The sequence below is a fragment of the Daphnia magna genome, linkage group LG7 (genome assembly GCF_020631705.1).
Source record: "Daphnia magna isolate NIES linkage group LG7, ASM2063170v1.1, whole genome shotgun sequence".
Classification (NCBI taxonomy): domain Eukaryota; kingdom Metazoa; phylum Arthropoda; class Branchiopoda; order Diplostraca; family Daphniidae; genus Daphnia; species Daphnia magna.
The window spans coordinates 1,907,667-1,925,085 of NC_059188.1; the positions used below are offsets into that span (position 1 = coordinate 1,907,667).

At 43.6% G+C, this 17,419-nt stretch overlaps 3 protein-coding genes across 3 annotated transcripts in view; 1 reads left to right on the top strand and 2 right to left on the bottom strand.

Moving 5' to 3' along the window:
- Positions 1-2,486, top strand: LOC116927840 (probable ATP-dependent RNA helicase DDX52). Its single transcript, XM_045176575.1, has 8 exons — positions 1-322; positions 396-706; positions 765-1,138; positions 1,194-1,266; positions 1,336-1,630; positions 1,698-1,971; positions 2,038-2,113; positions 2,177-2,486. Exons 1-8 carry the CDS (start codon positions 236-238, stop codon positions 2,430-2,432), a joined length of 1,746 nt encoding a protein of 581 aa, XP_045032510.1. The 5' UTR covers positions 1-235; the 3' UTR covers positions 2,433-2,486.
- The window catches only part of LOC116927838 (serine-rich adhesin for platelets), a 22,900-nt gene continuing 7,957 nt past the window's right edge, over positions 2,477-17,419 (bottom strand). Inside the window, 7 exon segments of the mRNA XM_045176573.1 lie at positions 2,477-4,619; positions 4,621-6,685; positions 6,826-6,903; positions 7,029-7,160; positions 7,245-7,442; positions 15,255-16,439; positions 16,674-17,282. Coding sequence (XP_045032508.1) covers positions 2,858-4,619; positions 4,621-6,685; positions 6,826-6,903; positions 7,029-7,160; positions 7,245-7,442; positions 15,255-16,439; positions 16,674-17,282 — 6,029 coding nt within the window. The 3' untranslated portion in view covers positions 2,477-2,857.
- On the bottom strand, positions 10,462-12,262 carry LOC116933933 (flocculation protein FLO11). Its single transcript, XM_032941599.2, has one exon. It carries the CDS (start codon positions 12,260-12,262, stop codon positions 10,592-10,594), a length of 1,671 nt encoding a protein of 556 aa, XP_032797490.2. The 3' UTR covers positions 10,462-10,591.

The following is a 17,419-nucleotide window of genomic DNA, read 5'->3' on the forward strand; positions in this document are numbered from 1 at the left end:
CTTTCGTTTTCCCAAAAAATGAAAATTTTTACCTATCTGGCAATTCTTTAGCATTTTCGTAATGCCGTCTGCTATTGCAAAAAAAAGAATTGTTTGCACGTGTGTTGGAAGTTCTTTGTGTTATTTTTCTTATTTCATGAATTACCTTCTTTTGACGTCTTGAAATTGTACTACTAAATTTCAAATAATTTATCTCAAAACTTCATTTGGGACGTAGCATTTGTGGACATCAGTAATGGATGCCCGCGACTTGTTTAAACGACTGTCAGCTGGTGCAAAATTCGACACTAACAGATTCAAGAATGATGCTCTGAAATTTAAAGTATTTGCCCTTTTTTCTTCCGTTAATATAACTGAAATTGATCAAGTAATGACTATTTTTATCTAATGCTCAGCTAGCAAAAAAACAGAATTCTACTGACAGTCTATCAACTACTCGTGTGACAAACTCCAATACAGATAATGAAGCAACACAACAAGATACCAAAAAGGAGAATGATATAACTAAACTCAATGAAGAAATGGTGGCTTTGAATGACCCGGAGGTTGATCCCAGAGCAGAAATCAAAGCATTACGTCGAGAAAGGAAAAGGAAAATTAAAACACCAAAAGAATTAGCTGCACTCAAGAAGGAAGAAATCAAGAGAAAGAGGAATGCACATCATATCCATGTTCAGGGTAGTGACATTCCAACTCCAGTTGAAACGTGAGTATCTGCTAAAAAGATTTCCAAAAACATTCAATAGCTTATGCCAATCTTATAGGTTTGATGAGCTGGCAGAGCAGTTTAACATAAAAGAAGAACTCATTGCAAATATACGCACACGTGGATATTTGGTTCCTACTCCGATTCAAATGCAAGCCATCCCTTTAATGTTGAAGAAAAGGGAAATCCTGGCTTGTGCCCCAACTGGATCTGGAAAAACCGCCGCTTTTTTGGTGCCTATCATACATTGCCTAGGTACTCCACAGAAAAAAGGTTTCAGGGCAGTCATTGTCTCACCCACACGCGAGTTGGCCAATCAAACCCATCGAGAGTGTGTTAAATTAACTGAAGAAATTGGTTTACGTTGTCATGTCATAGACAACGTTGGAAAAGCTGCGCAAAAATTTGGGCCAAAATCATCTCAACGATTTGGTAATTAAATTGGTTATTATTAAATGCTTTCGTGTCTGAACAACTTTATTTGTAGACATCCTCATCACAACACCTAATAGGCTGGTTTTCCTTTTATCACAAGAGCCACCAGCTATTTCACTGAAGAAGTAAGACAATTTTATCAATTAAACATGATTTAGGAAACCAAAGTAATCTTTTATCGTTTCACCGTGTAGTGTCGAATGGTTGATTGTAGACGAATCAGACAAGTTGTTTGAAGAAGGTCGACAAGGTTTCCGTGATCAACTAGGAGCGATCTATCGGGCCTGTGATTCGCAACAAATTAGACGAGCATTTTTCAGCGCTACTTTTGCATTCGACGTCCAGGAATGGTGCAAATTAAATCTCGACAATGTCGTCATGCTAACTATTGGACAAAAGAATTCAGCTTCCGAAAAGGTAGAGCAACAGTTGATTTTTACGGGAAGTGAAGGTGGAAAGCTAATGGCATTCCGTAATCTGATTGTCGAGGTGAGCAATAACCGTTTATTGAAAAGTAAAATAGAAAGAACTTACCGACATATTTTGTACCAAAAGGGGTCTTACCCCACCCGTTTTAGTGTTCGTGCAAACAAAAGAACGAGCCAAAGAACTATATACCGAACTGGTTTATGACGGAATAAATGTCGATGTCATCCACGCAGAACGATCTCAACTTCAACGTGACAACGTGGTGAAAAGCTTTCGGTCCGGTCAAATTTGGGTACTCATATGTACTGAGCTTATGGGGCGTGGTATTGATTTCAAAGGTGTGAACCTTGTTGTCAATTATGATTTTCCGCCATCAGCCATTAGTTACATCCACAGAATTGGTATGCAAAATGCAACGTTTTTTTGTACTTATGCAAATAATGTCATAATATGTTCAATTATTACAGGTCGAACGGGGCGCGCTGGTCGCCCAGGAAAAGCTATAACTTTTTTCACAGAGAATGATGCGGGTTATTTACGCAAGTATGACTTCGTTTGATGTAATTACTGGAATATTTCAACAGGTCGTTGTTCTTTTATTTGTAGAATTGCTACAGTCATGCGGAATTCTGGGTGTGAGGTACCAGATTACATGCTGCAAATGAAAAAAACATCTAAGAGTGAAGCCAAGAAAATGGCCCAGAATGTTCCTACCCGGAAATCTATCTCTACAGAACCCATCCCCGACAAGATAAAGCGAAAAAAACGTGAGCGAATAATAGCTAACGTTAGAAAGACTAAGCCAAAGGCACAACAAGGATTACCGTCAAAAAGAACTAAAATAATGGCAAGCGATGTGTGATATACCTGATGTATCCTTGGTTTTCCATAAAATACAATCCTTTGTGAAATTTTAGAGTGTATTGTTACTTCCGGACATAAGTTGCATAACACTCCATTTTTATTTATGAATACATAACAAAATAACTAATAAATAGAATCTCAACAATAAAACAAGTCAACGAAAAAAAAATAAATAATCAGTGCTCTTTTAAACTTAAATAAACTATTCATCCAAATCTCCCAGATCACTTCCCACTCAACTGCACTCAAATTGCTGAATATTGGGGAAGCGAAACAAGCTCGTGTTCGGGCGAAAGAAGTGCGAAGTGGGGAAAAATTATCGTATAATGTTAAAATTTGAAAACATTACTTGAATAAACAATGATAAACGAGTATCTTTATGTGCAGCATGCGTGATTTTCAATTAGAATTACTGTGTTGCAATCAAGCACGGAAGGGATCAAAGAGGAAACGACGAAACAGTGCATTCGTTCCTGGTCGTTGGGTCTTGGTGCGAAGAATCTTCTCCGTTTGATTCTTCTTCCTGGTTGTCCGAAGCCATTGCGGAACTTGTTTTGGTTGCCGGGGCACAATTTCTTTTGCGTTTACAGAATCCATATCACCACGCTTTTCTGCATTGCGTTGGAATGATACTCGATTAATCGAACAGAGAATAGGACCCCATTGACATTTCGGCGGTGGTGATACAGAAGTTGTGGTAGGACGCGACGAAGTCTGTGTAGTTCCTTGCGTTGTAGGTTCCGTGGAAGCTAACATTTCAATTTCCTCTTCGGACTTCTTAAAATTCTTGATTTTGAACATAAGTCGGTCAAAAAGCCATTCGTTATCCAAGTTGCTGGAGTCGGGAATAGCGTCCTTCATTCGCGTAATCAAAGCAGAATTTTTCACAATTTCTCTCAGCTTTTGTTCAACGTCTGGCGTGATGTATTTCTGGGCGAATTCCGGGACGTGTTCTTTCGCATAAGTCAGGAAGCCAAGCATAAGCCGTCTAAGGTTCTCCGTCTCGGTATAATTAACGGTATCGTCAGCAAGGTATTTATTCAGATGCTTATAATCCACTTGAGCAAATTTCTCCGGCAGCAAATGAATCAAAACGCTAGGTATAGATAATTCTTCCCAGTTTTGCAAATTTTCGAGTTGCTCCGGGAACATTTTAGCAACATATTTGGTGAGAACCATCCTTTCTTCTTTGCTAGACGGACTATATTCTTCGGGAAACATTTGCGATAAAATTTTGGCAATTAACCAAGGATGGTCTAGCGTCCGATCTTCGTATAGGTCATTGAAAAGTCCTAGTAGCAAATCACCTCCACCATCGATAGATCTTCCAAATGGTGTTCCAACAAATAAAACAGTCAGCAGAAGAAGGAAAGGCGCTGATATAATGAAGGCTGCTATACCCAACACTGGAAAAGCGTTCCAGATCGGGATCAAAGCCCCCCATGGTGAAGACGGTCCGCTACTGATTGACGAGTCACTTGATGATGTGCCTGATGATGAACTTGAAGACGAGCCAGAGCTAGACGAAGATGGGGGTACGAAAACGAAACTGGGGGGTGGCGGCTTAGGCACAACCGCAATAGAAAAAGGAGGTGTGATATCAGTAATGGGCACCATCGTAGTTGTCATGTCCGTTACAGTCGTAAATTCCTGTAGTGTAGGAGAAGCGGTGGTAGGTGTGAACATCTGTGTTGTTGTTTCAATGCGGTCTGGCTCGGTTGTGATTTCCATGATCAATGTAGTCAACTGAGTTCCATTTTGCTGAAGATTACCAATGTCTACCAACGTTGTGGGATCGCTGACTTGGTGTTCAGTAGTAAAAAATGTTTGTGTAGTTGGAGCTTGTGTTGGAGGCGTAGTTGGTTTAATGGTCATCGGTAATTCAGTCGGTGTTATAGTGGTAACAAGTCCGGCTGGTTTTTGAGTTGAAGGCACCTCAGTTTGTGTTTCCGTCATTATTCCAGTAACTCCAGGTAATAAATCACTTGGCACCTGCGTTGAAACCTCAGTGGGTGAATCAGTAGGCATCTCAGTGAGTGCTTCAACTTCGGTAGGAACCTCAGTCGGAATTTCGGTAGGAACCTCAGTCGGAATTTCGGTAGGAACCCCAGTTGGAATCTCGGTAGGAACCTCAGTCGGAATTTCGGTGGGAGCCTCAGTCGGTTCTTCGGTGGGAGCCTCAGTCTGTTTCTTCGGTGGGAGCCTCAGTCGGTTCTTCGGTAGGAGCCTCAGTCGGTTCTTCGGTGGGAGCCTCAGTTGTTTCTTCGATGGGAGCCTCAGTCGGTTCTTCGGTGAGAGCCTCAGTTGTTTCTTCGGTAGGAGCCTCAGTTGGTTCTTCGGTGGGAGTCTCAGTCGGTTCTTCGGTGGGAGCCTCAGTCGGTTCTTCGGTGGAAGCCTCAGTCGGTTCTTCGGTGGGAGCCTCAGTCGGTTCTTCGGTGGGAGCCTCAGTCGGTTCTTCGGTAGGAGTCTCAGTCGGTTCTTCGGTGGGAGCCTCAGTCGGTTCTTCGGTGGGAGCCTCAGTCGGTTCTTCGGTAGGAGTCTCAGTCGGTTCTTCGGTGGGAGCTTCAGTCGGTTCTTCGGTGGGAGCCTCAGTTGTTTCTTCGGTAGGAGCCTCAGTTGGTTCTTCGGTGGGAGTCTCAGTCAGTTCTTCGGTGGGAGCCTCAGTCGGTTCTTCGGTGGGAGCCTCAGTCGGTTCTTCGGTGGGAGTTTCAGTAGGAATTTCGGTAAAAGCCTCAGTTGGTTCTTCGGTGGGAGCCTCAGTCGGTTCTTCGGTGGGAGCCTCAGTCGGTTCTTCGGTGGGAGCCTCAGTCGGTTCTTCGGTAGGAGCTTCAGTCGGTTCTTCAGTAGGAGACTCAGTCGGTTCTTCAGTAGGAGACTCAGTCGGTTCTTCAGTAGAAGCTTCAGTGGGCTCTTTAATAGGGGACTCGGTCGGTTCTTCGATGGGGGCCTCAGTCAGTTCTTCAGTAGGAACCTGAGTCGGTTCTTCGGTGGGAGTCTCAGTCGGTTCTTCGGTGAGAGCCTCAGTTGGTTCTTCAGTGGGAGACTCAGTCGGTTCTACGGTAGGAGCTTCAGTCAGTTCTTCAGTAGAAGCTTCAGTGGGCTCTTTAGTAGGGGACTCAGTCGGTTCTTCGGTGGGAGCCTCAGTCTGTTCTTCGGTAGGAGTCTCAGTCGTTTCTTCCGTGAGATCCTCAGTTGGTTCTTCAGTAGGAGACTCAGTTGGTTCTACGGTAGGAACTTCAGTCGGTTCTTCAGTAGAAGCTTCAGTGGGCTCTTTAATAGGGGACTCGGTCGGTTCTTCGATGGGGGCCTCAGTCAGTTCTTCAGTAGGAACCTGAGTTGGTTCTTCAGAAGAAGCCTCAGTCGGTTCTTTGGTAGGAGCTTCAGTAAGAGCCTCGGTGGCAGCTTCGGTAGGAGCAGAAGTAACCTCGATTGGTGTTTCCGTAAACGATTCTGTGGTAGGCAGATCAGTTGGTTGCTCCGTAGGCAACATCGTGGGTTCTCCAGTAGTTACATCGGTGGTTATACTGAATTCAGTTGTAGGCTCCTCGGTGGGTTCGTCAGTTAACAGTTGAGTTGATTCCTCGGTAGGCAGCGCGTTAACTACCTCAGTGGTTTTTTCAGTCACTACTGTTGTAGCCTCGGTTGCCACATCAGTAATAAAACCTTCGGTTTGTACTATTGTGCTTCCTACCGATAATTCGGTTGTAACATCTGTCTCAACGGTAACTGCCGATTCAGAGGATGTTGAAGAAATTTCCGTTTCACTTTCCGGTCCAGACGTGGTTACCTCAAATGGCTTTGTGGAAGTAGAGGATTCCGTGGTTGTTGAATCCATGGCTGTAGATGCCGTCATCATAGCTTCAGAAGAAAACTGACTGGTTGATTCCATTGGCATTTCGGGAGTAGATGTGTCGACTTCTTCGTCATCACAATCAGAGGTTGGCTCATCTGTGCTAAACTCGGTTATACCGGCATCTGTTTCGATAACAACAGTTTCAGCAGTTGTGCTATCTTCTGTTGTGCCCTCGAACGATTGTGTCGTTACTGCTACAGAGTCAGATACTGTCGTATCGGGTAATATGGTAGTTCTAATTGTTGTTTGTTCTGTTGGTATAAAAGGCTTCTCGGTTGAACTATCCGAAATCGTGGAAGGGGTTTCTTGGGTTGTAGTCGAGTCACAGTCGAAGGGAGTGGTTTCTTCTGTAACTTGAGACGCTGAATCGGTAGTTATTCCTTCGATGGTCGTGGTATCTATTGGCATGAGAGCATAACGTTAACGTGTTATATAAAAATGCAAGAATATGCTATTCATTTGGTTAAAAATCGAGGCCCCATATACATTTTTTCGTTACATATTTTGACATTTTTACAGCAATTTGTTTTATATTTACCACAAGGAACTGCTGTTGTAATCTCTGTTGTGACTTCATTTAGATCTACAGCTTCGCTCGTGACATCTGAGGTTGTACCTTATAGAAACAAATAGCATTCCCGGTTTCAATTAAAACTGCAATATTGCGTAACTACACGAGATAATAGCGATTAGAAGGCAAAGCGTAGCTGGTTTTTTTTTTTTTTTAATAATAAGACATACTCTGGAATGTTGTAGAAAACACAGTAGAAGGAAGAGTGCTAAACGTCGTTTCTGAATCAAGTTGCGTTGTTACGGTTTCTGTCGTGTGATCCGTAATTATATTCGTGACAAGCGAAACGTAATCAGTAGTAGCTGTTGAAAATACATGGCAGTAGTAAAATCGTTAATTGAGAAAATGAACTGATTGGAGTTAAGAAAAAAAAACAGAGGGTTTACTTTCTGGTATAACCGTGCTTAACGTAATGCCATCACTCGTGACCTCGGAAATCAAGTGATCTGTAACCGTAGTACCAGCAACAGTGGTTTGTGAAGGCGTTACGGTAACGTCAGTGGACACGTGTGTGGTAGTTGTCAATTCACCGGGATCTTCAGTTGTAGTTAAATCAGATGACCCACTAGACTCAGAAGGCAGTTCTAACGTGGCAGAAAAAAAAGAGGTTCAAATGAAGGAAAACACTTAACACTATTGACAGTTTCACACAAGTTAAAGAGCAGACAAGAAGAAGGAAATTCGTCATATATTTCATTCGTCATCGGGAAAGAAGTACCGTGATAGTTGGTAACCGTGTAGGGTTCAGTCGACAGAGTATCTGCTGATGAAGACGAAGGTGTAGTTGACGGTTCAGTGAGCATGTCGATGGTGCTAACACTCACGTCTGGGGTTGGCATGGAGGAGGAGGGGGAAAGATCAAGTGTCGACGTCAGCTCTGACGCCATCGTCGTAACAGTGGAGGCAAGAGGATCAACGGAGTCAGTTAACGTTGCACTACTTGTAAATACACCAGATTCTGTCGTCACGGGTTCGATTGCATCATCAGTTGATAGTGGTACTAAATCACTAGAAGAAGTAAAACCCGCAGTTGTTACAGATGAGTCAACAGTAGATGGTGAATCGGTAATCGTGAATACAGTAGTTGGGGGGAGTGAGGAAGAAGTAATTGAAGGATCTGATGATTCAGTAGTAGAAGAAATGTAATCGTCCGTCGTTTCGTTATCTAAGGTTTCTGTATCAATTGGAATGTCAGTAGACACCGAAGTGGAAGCGGAGGTATGATCAGTGGTAGAAGTCTCCTGTAAAGTAGGGGTAGACGTCACCGAGTCAATCGTCGAAGACACTAGCGATTGACTACTCGTTTCAAAAATTACAGTTGAAAGAGACTCCGATGCAATTGCAGTAGTTGGATCTGTGGTCGCCATTTCCGTGGTCACAAATGAGGATGTTGTTGTTACATCAGTTTCTGTTGTTTCTGTTACAGCGGTCGTGCTTAAAAAGTCTGTAGTAGGCAAAAACGTTTCGGTTTCATTTTCAGAAACTGTAGTCGATAATTCGGAATCTGTGCTGACAGTTTCTGGTAAACTTTCGGTAGAAAATTGAAGATTCATCGTAGTTGTGATTTCCGAAGTTGGACTACTTGAAGATTCAGTGGTAAAAAACGTTGACGAAGCAGTAGTATCGCTTGTCAGTGCTTCCATCTCGAATGTCGTTGCCGAAATGGGTTCCAAAGTCGTTGAAAACGATTCAGAAAACGAAGTTTCGGAACTGTGACTCATCGTGGTTGACAGGAATTCAGAAGCTGAATCACTGGTAATTTCGTCAGTCAGAGGACTTGAATGGGTTGATTCGGTAGTGAAAGAAGTTGTAACTGTATGCTCATCAGAAGGGCTAACAGTTGTTGGCACAAAAGTGAATTCGCTCGTAAAATCAACCGTGGAACCTTCATTTTCCGAAACTAGATCAGCCTCTGAAGATTGCTGAGTTGGTAACGTCGAAAACGAGGAAGGCACATCAGATGTTGAAATATCGATTATAGACGAAGGCGTTGTTGAAATGTCTGCGTTGGTAACTTCAGTTGTCGACATGGCATCTGTAGTGCTTTCCATTGTCGTGCTTCCGACTGTTGAAGACTGTGTCGAGAAATATACTAAAGAAGAATCCGTAGTAGAATCCGGTATGAAACTGGTCTCTTCTGAAGGAATGGATGTGTCGGTAGGAAATAAAAATGATTCCGTAGTTGTCTGATCAATTTCGGTAGAAGACGTGCTAGTAGCGACGAAGTCAGTGGTCGTTTCGGAGAAAGATTGAGAAGAAAAAGTTGTATCGTCCGTCACAAGGACTTCCTCCGTTGAAGTTTCGATAGTAGACGAGCCATCTGAAACTGGAATTGAAGAAAAACGTCGTTGAGAACTCTTCTTCGGATAAAGAAGAATCCGTTGTGGGTGCAACAGTGGCTGTAGGATCACTTGTCAAGTGTGAAAAAGTTGTTGATGGTAACTCTGTATTCATTTCGTCTAAGATTTCAGTTGTTGGCACATTTGGTGGTATAGTGGAAGAAGCCATCGTTTCACTGGTGAATGATTCGGTAACGATCGTCTCCGAAATGTCGTCCGACGTATCCGTGAACATCGCGTCAGTTGTGAAGTCTGTTGAATGTTCAGGTGTTGGTGTAGTGGGTTTATCCGTTTCCGAAACAGAAGAATCCGTGAACGTTACGGCCTCTGATACTGGTTCTGAAGTGGTTGGAAAACCTTCACTGGTAGAGGACCCAGTAAATTGGCTAGTCGATTCAGCCTCCGTTGTCACTTGTAATTCTGACGTGGAATCTTCGGAAGTACTAGATGTTGGCAAATCCGGAGACACAGTCGAAATAATCGTCGCTTCACTACTTGATGACTCGGAGGTCATCGTTTGTGAAGTCTCTGTTAGTGTAATAAGAGAGTCAGTTGTTTGGCTGATGGAATCTGATGATTCCGTAACGATTATTTCTGTAATGCCTTCCGAAGTATCGGTGGGAAACCCTTCAGTTGAGGGATCAGTTGAATCTTCGTCCGTGGGGGAAGAGGGGTTCTCCGTTTGAAAAGTAGAAGACTCGGTTAACTCTACAGTCTCTGAAGATGGTTCCAAAGTTGTTGAAAAGGGGCTGCTCGTAGAAGACTCACTGAACTGGCTAGTTTGATCTGCCTCGGTTGTCACTGGCGATTCTGTTGTGAATACATGCGAAGTACTAGTTGTCAGCAAATCAGGAGAAGATGTTGAAGTATCCATGGTTTCACTACTCGGTTCCAATGTGCTGGTCGTCTGAGCAGCCTCTGTTGTGAAAAATGAGTCAGTTGCTTGGCTAATGGGATCAGTTGATTCCGTGGTTGCCTCAGAAACTTCTTCTGGCAAAACCGTAGAAATCCCGTCAGTTGGGGAGTCAGTTGAATCTTGGTCTGTAAGGGTAGAGGGGTTTTCCGTTTGTGAACTAGAAGACTCGGTTAACTCTACAGTCTCTGAAAATGGTTCCAAAGTTGTTGAAAAGGCGCTGCTCGTAGATGACTCAATAAACTGGCTAGTGAGATCTGCCTCCGTTGTCAATGGTGAATCTGACGTGAATTCCTGTGACCCACTAGTCGTCGAAACATCTGAAGAAATTGTCGAAGTAGCACTACTTTGTGGCATAGTGCTGATCGTCTGAAATGATTCTGTCAGTGTAACAAGGAATTCAGTTGTTTGGCTAGTGGAATCAGATGATTCGGCAACGGTTGCTTCCGAAACATCTTCTGGTGTAGCCGTGGAAAACACTTCAGTTGACGGATCGGTTGAATTTTGGTCCGTTAGCGTAGAGAGGTTTTCCGTTTGGGAAGTAGAAGACTCGGTAGACTCTGGAAAATGATTCCATAGTTGTTGAAAAGGCGCTACTGGTAGAAGACTCAATAAATTGGCTAGTTTGATCTGCCTCTGTTGTTCCTGACGATTCTGATGTGAGTTCTTGTGAACTACTTGTCGTTGAAAATTCGACAGACAACGTGGAAGTAATAATACTTGGCATCGAGCTGGTTGTCTCAGAAGTCTCTGTCAGTGTAATAAGAGAGTCAGTTGTTTGGCTAATGGTATCAGAGGATTCTGTAACAATTGCTTCTGAATGTTCTTCCGTTATGACCGTAGAAGTCACGTCAGTTGAGGACTCGGTTAAACCTTGGGTAGTAGCGGAGTATTCCGTTTCGGAACTAGATGGTCCGGTGAATGTTACAACTTCTGAAACTGGTTCCACAGTTGTTGAAAATGCATCACTTGTCGAAGAACTAATGAATTGGCTTGTCTGATCAGTTTCAGTTGTCATTGTTGGCGATTGTGACGTGAATTCATGCGAAATACTAGTAGTTGGCAAATCAGGAGAGAACGTGGAAGTAACCATAGTTTCACTACTTGGTGGCAACGAACTGATCGGGGAAGCCTCAGTTGTGAAAAGTGAGTCTGTCGCTTGGGTAATGGGATCAGATGATTCCACAACGGTTGCCTCAGAAAATTCTTCTGGCAAAACCGTTGAAATCCCATCAGTTGGGGGGTCAGTTGAATCTTGGTCTGTAAGGGTAGAGGGGTTTTCTGTTTGTGAACTAGAAGACTCGGTTAACTCTACAGTCTCTGAAAATGGTTCCAAAGTTGTTGAAAAGGGGCTGCTCGTAGATGACTCGATAAACTGGCTAGTTTGTTCTGCCTCCGTTGTTACCGGCGATTCTGATGTGGATTCCTGTGATCCACTAGTCGAAACATCTGGAAGAAACGTGGAAGTAGCACTACTTTGTGGCACAGTGCTGATCGTTTGAGATGATTCTGTCAGTGTAACAAGAAAGTCAGTTGTTTGGCTGGAATCCGATGATTCCGCAACAGTTGCTTCCGAAACGTCTTCCGGTGTAGCCGTGGCAAACCCTTCAGTTGACGGATCACTTGAATCTTGGTCCGTTGGTGAGGAGACGTTTTCCGTTTGGGAAGTAGATGACTCGGTTAACTCTACAGTTTCTGAAAAAGGTTCCAAAGTTGTTGAAAAAACGCTGCTTGTGGAAGACTCAATAAACTGGCTAGTTTGTTCTGGCTCCGTTGCTACTGGTGATTCGGATGTGAGTTCTTGTGAACTACTTGTCGTTGAAAAGTCGACAGACAACGTGGAAGTAACGACACTTGGCATCGAGCTGGTTGTCTCAGAAGTCTCTGTCAGTGTAATAAAAGAGTCAGTTGTTTGGCTAATGGTATCAGAGGATTCTGTAACAATTGCTTCTGAATGTTCTTCCGTTATGACCGTAGAAGTCACATCAGTTGAGGACTCAGTTAAACCTTGAGTAGTAGAGGGGTTTTCTGTTTGGGAACTAGATGATCCGGTGAATGTTACAATTTCTGAAACTGGTTCCACAGTTGTTGAAAATTCATCAATTGTCGAAGAACTCATAAATTGGCTTGTCTGATCAGTTTCAGTTGTCATTGTTGGCGATTGTGACGTAAATTCATGTGAAATACTAGTAGTTGGCAAATCAGGAGAGAACGTGAGAAGTAACCATGGTCTCACTACTTGGTGGCAACGAGCTGATAGTCTGAGAAGCACCTGTTGTGAAAAGAGAGTCAGTAGCTTGACTAATGGGATCAGATGATTCCACAACGGTTGCCTCAGAAACTTCTTCCGGCAAAACCGTAGAAACCCCTTCAGTTGGGTAGTCAGTTGAATCTTGGTCTGTAAGGGTAGATGCGGTTTCCGTTTGAGAAGTAGAAGACTCGGTTAACTCTACAGTCTCTGAAAATGGTTCCAAAGTTGTTGAAAAAGCGCTACTCGTAGAGGGCCAAATAAATTGGCTGGTGTGATCTGCCTCCGTTGTTACTGGCGATTCTGATGTGAATTCCTGTGATACACTAGTCGAAACATCTGGAAGAAACGTGGAAGTAGCACTACTCGGTGGCATAGAACTCATCGTCTGAGACATTTCTGTCAGTGTGACGAGGGAGTCAGTTGTTTGGCTAATGGAATTCAGATGTTCCTGCAGCGGTTGCTTCCGAAACGTCTTCTGGTGTAACCGTGGAAAACCCTTCAGTTGACGAATCAGTAAAATCTTGGTCTGTTAGCGTAGAGGGGTTCTCCGTTTGAGAAGTAGATGACTCGGTTAACTCTACAGTCTCTGAAAATGGTTCCAAAGGTTGTTGAAAAGGCGCTACTAGTGGAAAAACCAACAAATATTGGCTAGTTTGATCTGCTTCCGTTGTTAGTGGTGATGGTGACGTAAGCTCCTGTGAATTACTTGTCGTTGAAACGTCAGGAGAGAACGTGGAAGTAATAATACTTGGCATTGAGCTGAACGTCTCAGAAGTCTCTGTCAGTGTAAAAAGGGAGTCAGTTGTTTGGCTAATGGAATCAGAGGATTCTGAAACAATTGTTTCTGAAATTTCTTCCGTTATGCCCGTTGAAATCGCGTCAGTTGAGGGCTCGGTTAAACCTTGAGTAGTAGAGGGGTTTTCTGTTTGGGAACTAGATGGTCCGGTGAATGTTACAACTTCTGAAACTGGTTCCACAGTTGTTGAAAATGCATCACTTGTCGAAGAACTAATGAATTGGCTTGTCTGATCAGTTTCAGTTGTCATTGTTGGCGATTGTGACGTGAATTCGTGTGAAATACTAGTAGTTGGTAAATCAGGAGACAACGTGAAAGTAACCATAGTCTCACTACTTGGTGGCAACGAACTGATCGTCTGGGAAGCCTCAGTTGTGAAAAGTGAGTCAGTCGCTTGGGTAATGGGATCAGATGATGCAAAGGTTGCTTCTGAAATTTCTTCCTGTGTAACCGTCGAGATCCCTTCAGTTGAGAAGTCGGTGGAATCTGGGGTCGTAAGCGTGGATGGATTTTCAGTTTGGGAAGTAGATGACCCGCCAAACGTTACGGCCTCTGAAAATGGTTCCAAAGTTGTTGAAAAAGTGTCACTTGTAGAAGAACCAAATAATTGGCTAGTAGGATTTGTTTCCGTTGTCACCGTTGGCAATTCTGACGTAAATTCATGTGATGTACTGGTCATTGGCAAATCTGGAGATTCAGTCGAAGTAATAGTCGTTTCACTACTTGGTGACGTGGAGTCCATCATCTCAGGCGCCTCTTGTAACGTTGTGGCCATTGTAAAAAGCGATTCAGTTTCTTGGCTTGTTGGATCAGATGATGGAACTGTGGATGTAATAGCTTCGTTTGTAGAAGATTCCGTTGCCAGACCTGGCTCTTTGGTACTGCTGATCGGCAACAGAGTAGTGGTAGATACCGCCAACTCTGAATCGCTAGTCGATTGGGAAAATGTTGTTTGAAATTCTTCGGCAGAAGAACTTGTCATTTCGCTCGTTGTAACATCACTAGTTTGATCACTACTTTGCATGGTAGACGTAGCGACGCTCGTTTCTATCGGCTCTTCGGTTCCTGGGGGGAGGGTAACAGGAGGAAACGATTGCGATTCGGTGGAAGACGTCACATCAGAGGTTTGTCCATTTGTAATCGATGTGGGAGTGTCTAAATCACTAACCGTAGAAGTAACGGTGTAAACGACTGTTGTTGTTTGATCTGTCGTCAATGAGCTTTCAGTGGTGGTCCCTAACTCTTCCGGCAATTTTGTTGTTGGTTCAAAAGAAACAGTGGAAAATGATGTTGATTCACTCGTTACCACATTGCTGCTGGTTGAGATTTGAGAAGCTGAGAATTCATTTTCGGTACTGACAGTTGGTTGTGTATCTGAAAACGTAGTTTCAGTGATAAGTTCGCTGACCGTGGGTAAACCTGTAGTTCCAGTTTCTAGATTATTGAATCCTGATGTGGAACCTAAATCGGTTTGTGAAGTAAAAGACTGGCTAGGCACACCGGTTTCAAACACGTGTTCAGAGGTGGAAGGAAATGAGGTTATGGTAGAAGGTAACAGGCCATCAGTAGTTAAATGAGACGGTTGGGAAGTTGTTTCGAATTGATTTAATTCAGAAGTGAAAGAAGTTGATTCAATTTCATCGGTCACTTCAGTAGACAATTGGAAAGATTCTGATGTTAGCATAGGGGAAAAAGTCGACACAGTTACGGAATCCTCTACAGTAAAATCAGAAATAGTAGTACTGTGGGTGACTGATTCCTCGTTATCGGTCGTTGAAACAGGAATAGGGTCACTTATAGGGAAGGAAGTAGTGGTTGTTAGGTCCTCTTCCAATGTGGAAACAGAGGATTGGAAAGGGATAAAGGTTGACAGAGAGGGAAGAGCTGTTTCCGTCTGTTCTGTGATTGTAGTCGGGAGATTTTGGAGCGTCGAAAGTGACTCAGCTTCCGTATTCTCCTGGGAAACAGGGTCAAAGGTTGTGGAAGATGTTACTTGTTCAGCAAAAGATAAAGTGGTGGAAGGTTCGGTTGCCGTCTGGCTCGAAAAAAATGAGCTTAGCGTTGACAACCATTCACCGGAAGTACTTGCAGGCTCACCAGTTGTTTCACTACTGAAAATGCTGTCCGTCGTTGGCTCATCTGATGACATCGTCGCTGTTTCTGTTGGACTCATTGTTGACCCGAGTCCAGGGGCCATGGTGGTAACCGGTACAGTTACTAATTCACCTGGCGAGGTGGACATTCCAGGTAGTCCTGCATCTGTTGTCGATCCCACTTCTGTTGCAAACGCGTCAGTTGATACCTGAAGTTCACTGGTGGACGCGCTCTCCGTAACTTCGTTTGTTTGTAAGTTGGGCGTTGTGACATCTGTTGGCCTTGTAGTAAAGTCATTTGTACTTTCAGCTTCCGTCACCGTTGTTGAGGTTGAAGACTCTTCTTCAATAAACCCATCGGTGCTAGTTGCTTGCGACGTGGTTGTGATTTCGGTAGGCGACGACGTTGTAGGTTGAGAAGTTGTAGGTTGAGAAGCAGGAGTACCTGAAAGGTGCGAGTCTGAGTCCAACGAATCAGGCAGATTGCCGGATGGAATGTGTATTATGGTTTCTTCCGACGTAGCTGTAAATGCTGTAGAAGATTCGGTTGCGTCTGTTACTACCGTTGAAAAGAAAGTCGAACTAGTAGTCGGATTTGACACGTCTGGAATCGGTGTGTGAGTAGTAATCCCGAAAGTTGTTGCTACTGACAATTCTTCTACAGTAGTGATGGTACTAGGTGCTTGCGACGATGTTTCCTGGCTTACAGGACTCGGTGTACTAGTGGGATCCTCTGTAGTTGCTTCAGGCGAAGAGTTTATTGAAGACAGCGTAGACACTGGTTCAGTCAACTCGGTACTGATCTCAGTCACCATTGTTACGGCATTCGTCGGAATAAGTGTCGTTTGTAAAGTTTGTGCGTCAAATTGCTCGGTTGAAAATTCTGAAGGATTGAGCGTTGAAACTTGCTCAACTAAAGATACAGAAGATGTTGTTTCTACGTCAGTGGTACCAGGTTCCGTCGAAAAGGGAAGCATTGTTTCAGAACAAGGTTCGGTTTCAAACTGCGTAGTAACTGTACTGGAAGGAGTCGATTCTGTATCCAGTTCTGTTGCAGAAGAAAGATCGGAGATAGTGGAAGAAGCAATTTCTTCGGTGTTCGTTTCAGAAAAGGGAATAGAAGACGTAGGCTCAGAAGAACTAGTGGTTGTGAAGGGGGAAGTGCTCGTCACTTCCTCCAAAGTTGGACCTGTCGTGGAGTCAATAAAATTTAATTGAGAAAAAAAAGTTGTTGATAGATCATAATTAGGAATGTCGCTAAATATCGTTGAAAGACTAGGAAGAAAATTGTCTACATTTTGAGGTACTGTTGACGGGAAGGAAGGCGGGGTAATTGATAATGGAACGGTGTCAAGATTTGTTTGAATGGAATCAGTGGTACTAGGAGAGGTTTGTTCAAGAAAAGATACAGAAGAGTAAGTACCGTTTGTGGTTTGGCTCGCCAAAGTCGAACTTTCGCTTGCAAAATTGTCCTCGACTACGGTTGTAATAACAGTATTTGATTCATCTGTATCGTCTGTCGCCGGCCCGGCACTGGGTATTATCGTGGTTACTCCTGCGGAATCTTCCGTAGTTGGCACGTCTGTCGTTGAAACCAGAGAGAAGGTAGTCGGCGTAGCTTCACTACTGTCCTCCGTTTGTAATGTGGTTGTCACAGTGTTGGTTGTCGCCGTAACTGACGCAGTGGTTGGTGTCGTCTGCTCTGTTACCAACTGCGTCGAAGACACGGTAGAAGCATCCGTCGATACATCTTCAACAGGGCTAACCGTGGTGTCTACTTGCGTAGAAGATTCAATACTTACTGGAGTAGTATCAACGGACGCCAAAGTCGTTACAAAAGAAAAAGACTCTGTTGTAGGTTTTGAAGAAGTCGATTCCGTATCAAACTCAAGTGTTGAAGGCACATCGGGTATGAAAGTGGAAGAAGCCAATTCTTCGTTATTCGTTTGTGGGAAAGTAACGGAAGGTGTCGTGTCAGGAGATTCAGTGGAAGTGAAGGAACTGGTACTTTCCACTTCATCCGAAGTCAAACCTGTTGGGGAGATAACAGTAGTTGATTGAAAAAACAAAGTGGACGACAGATCAGAAGTAGTGTGATGTGGAAAGAGTGTTGACAGAGTGGGAAGAGTCGTTTCCATTTCTTCTTTTGCTGTTGAAGGAAAAGACGGA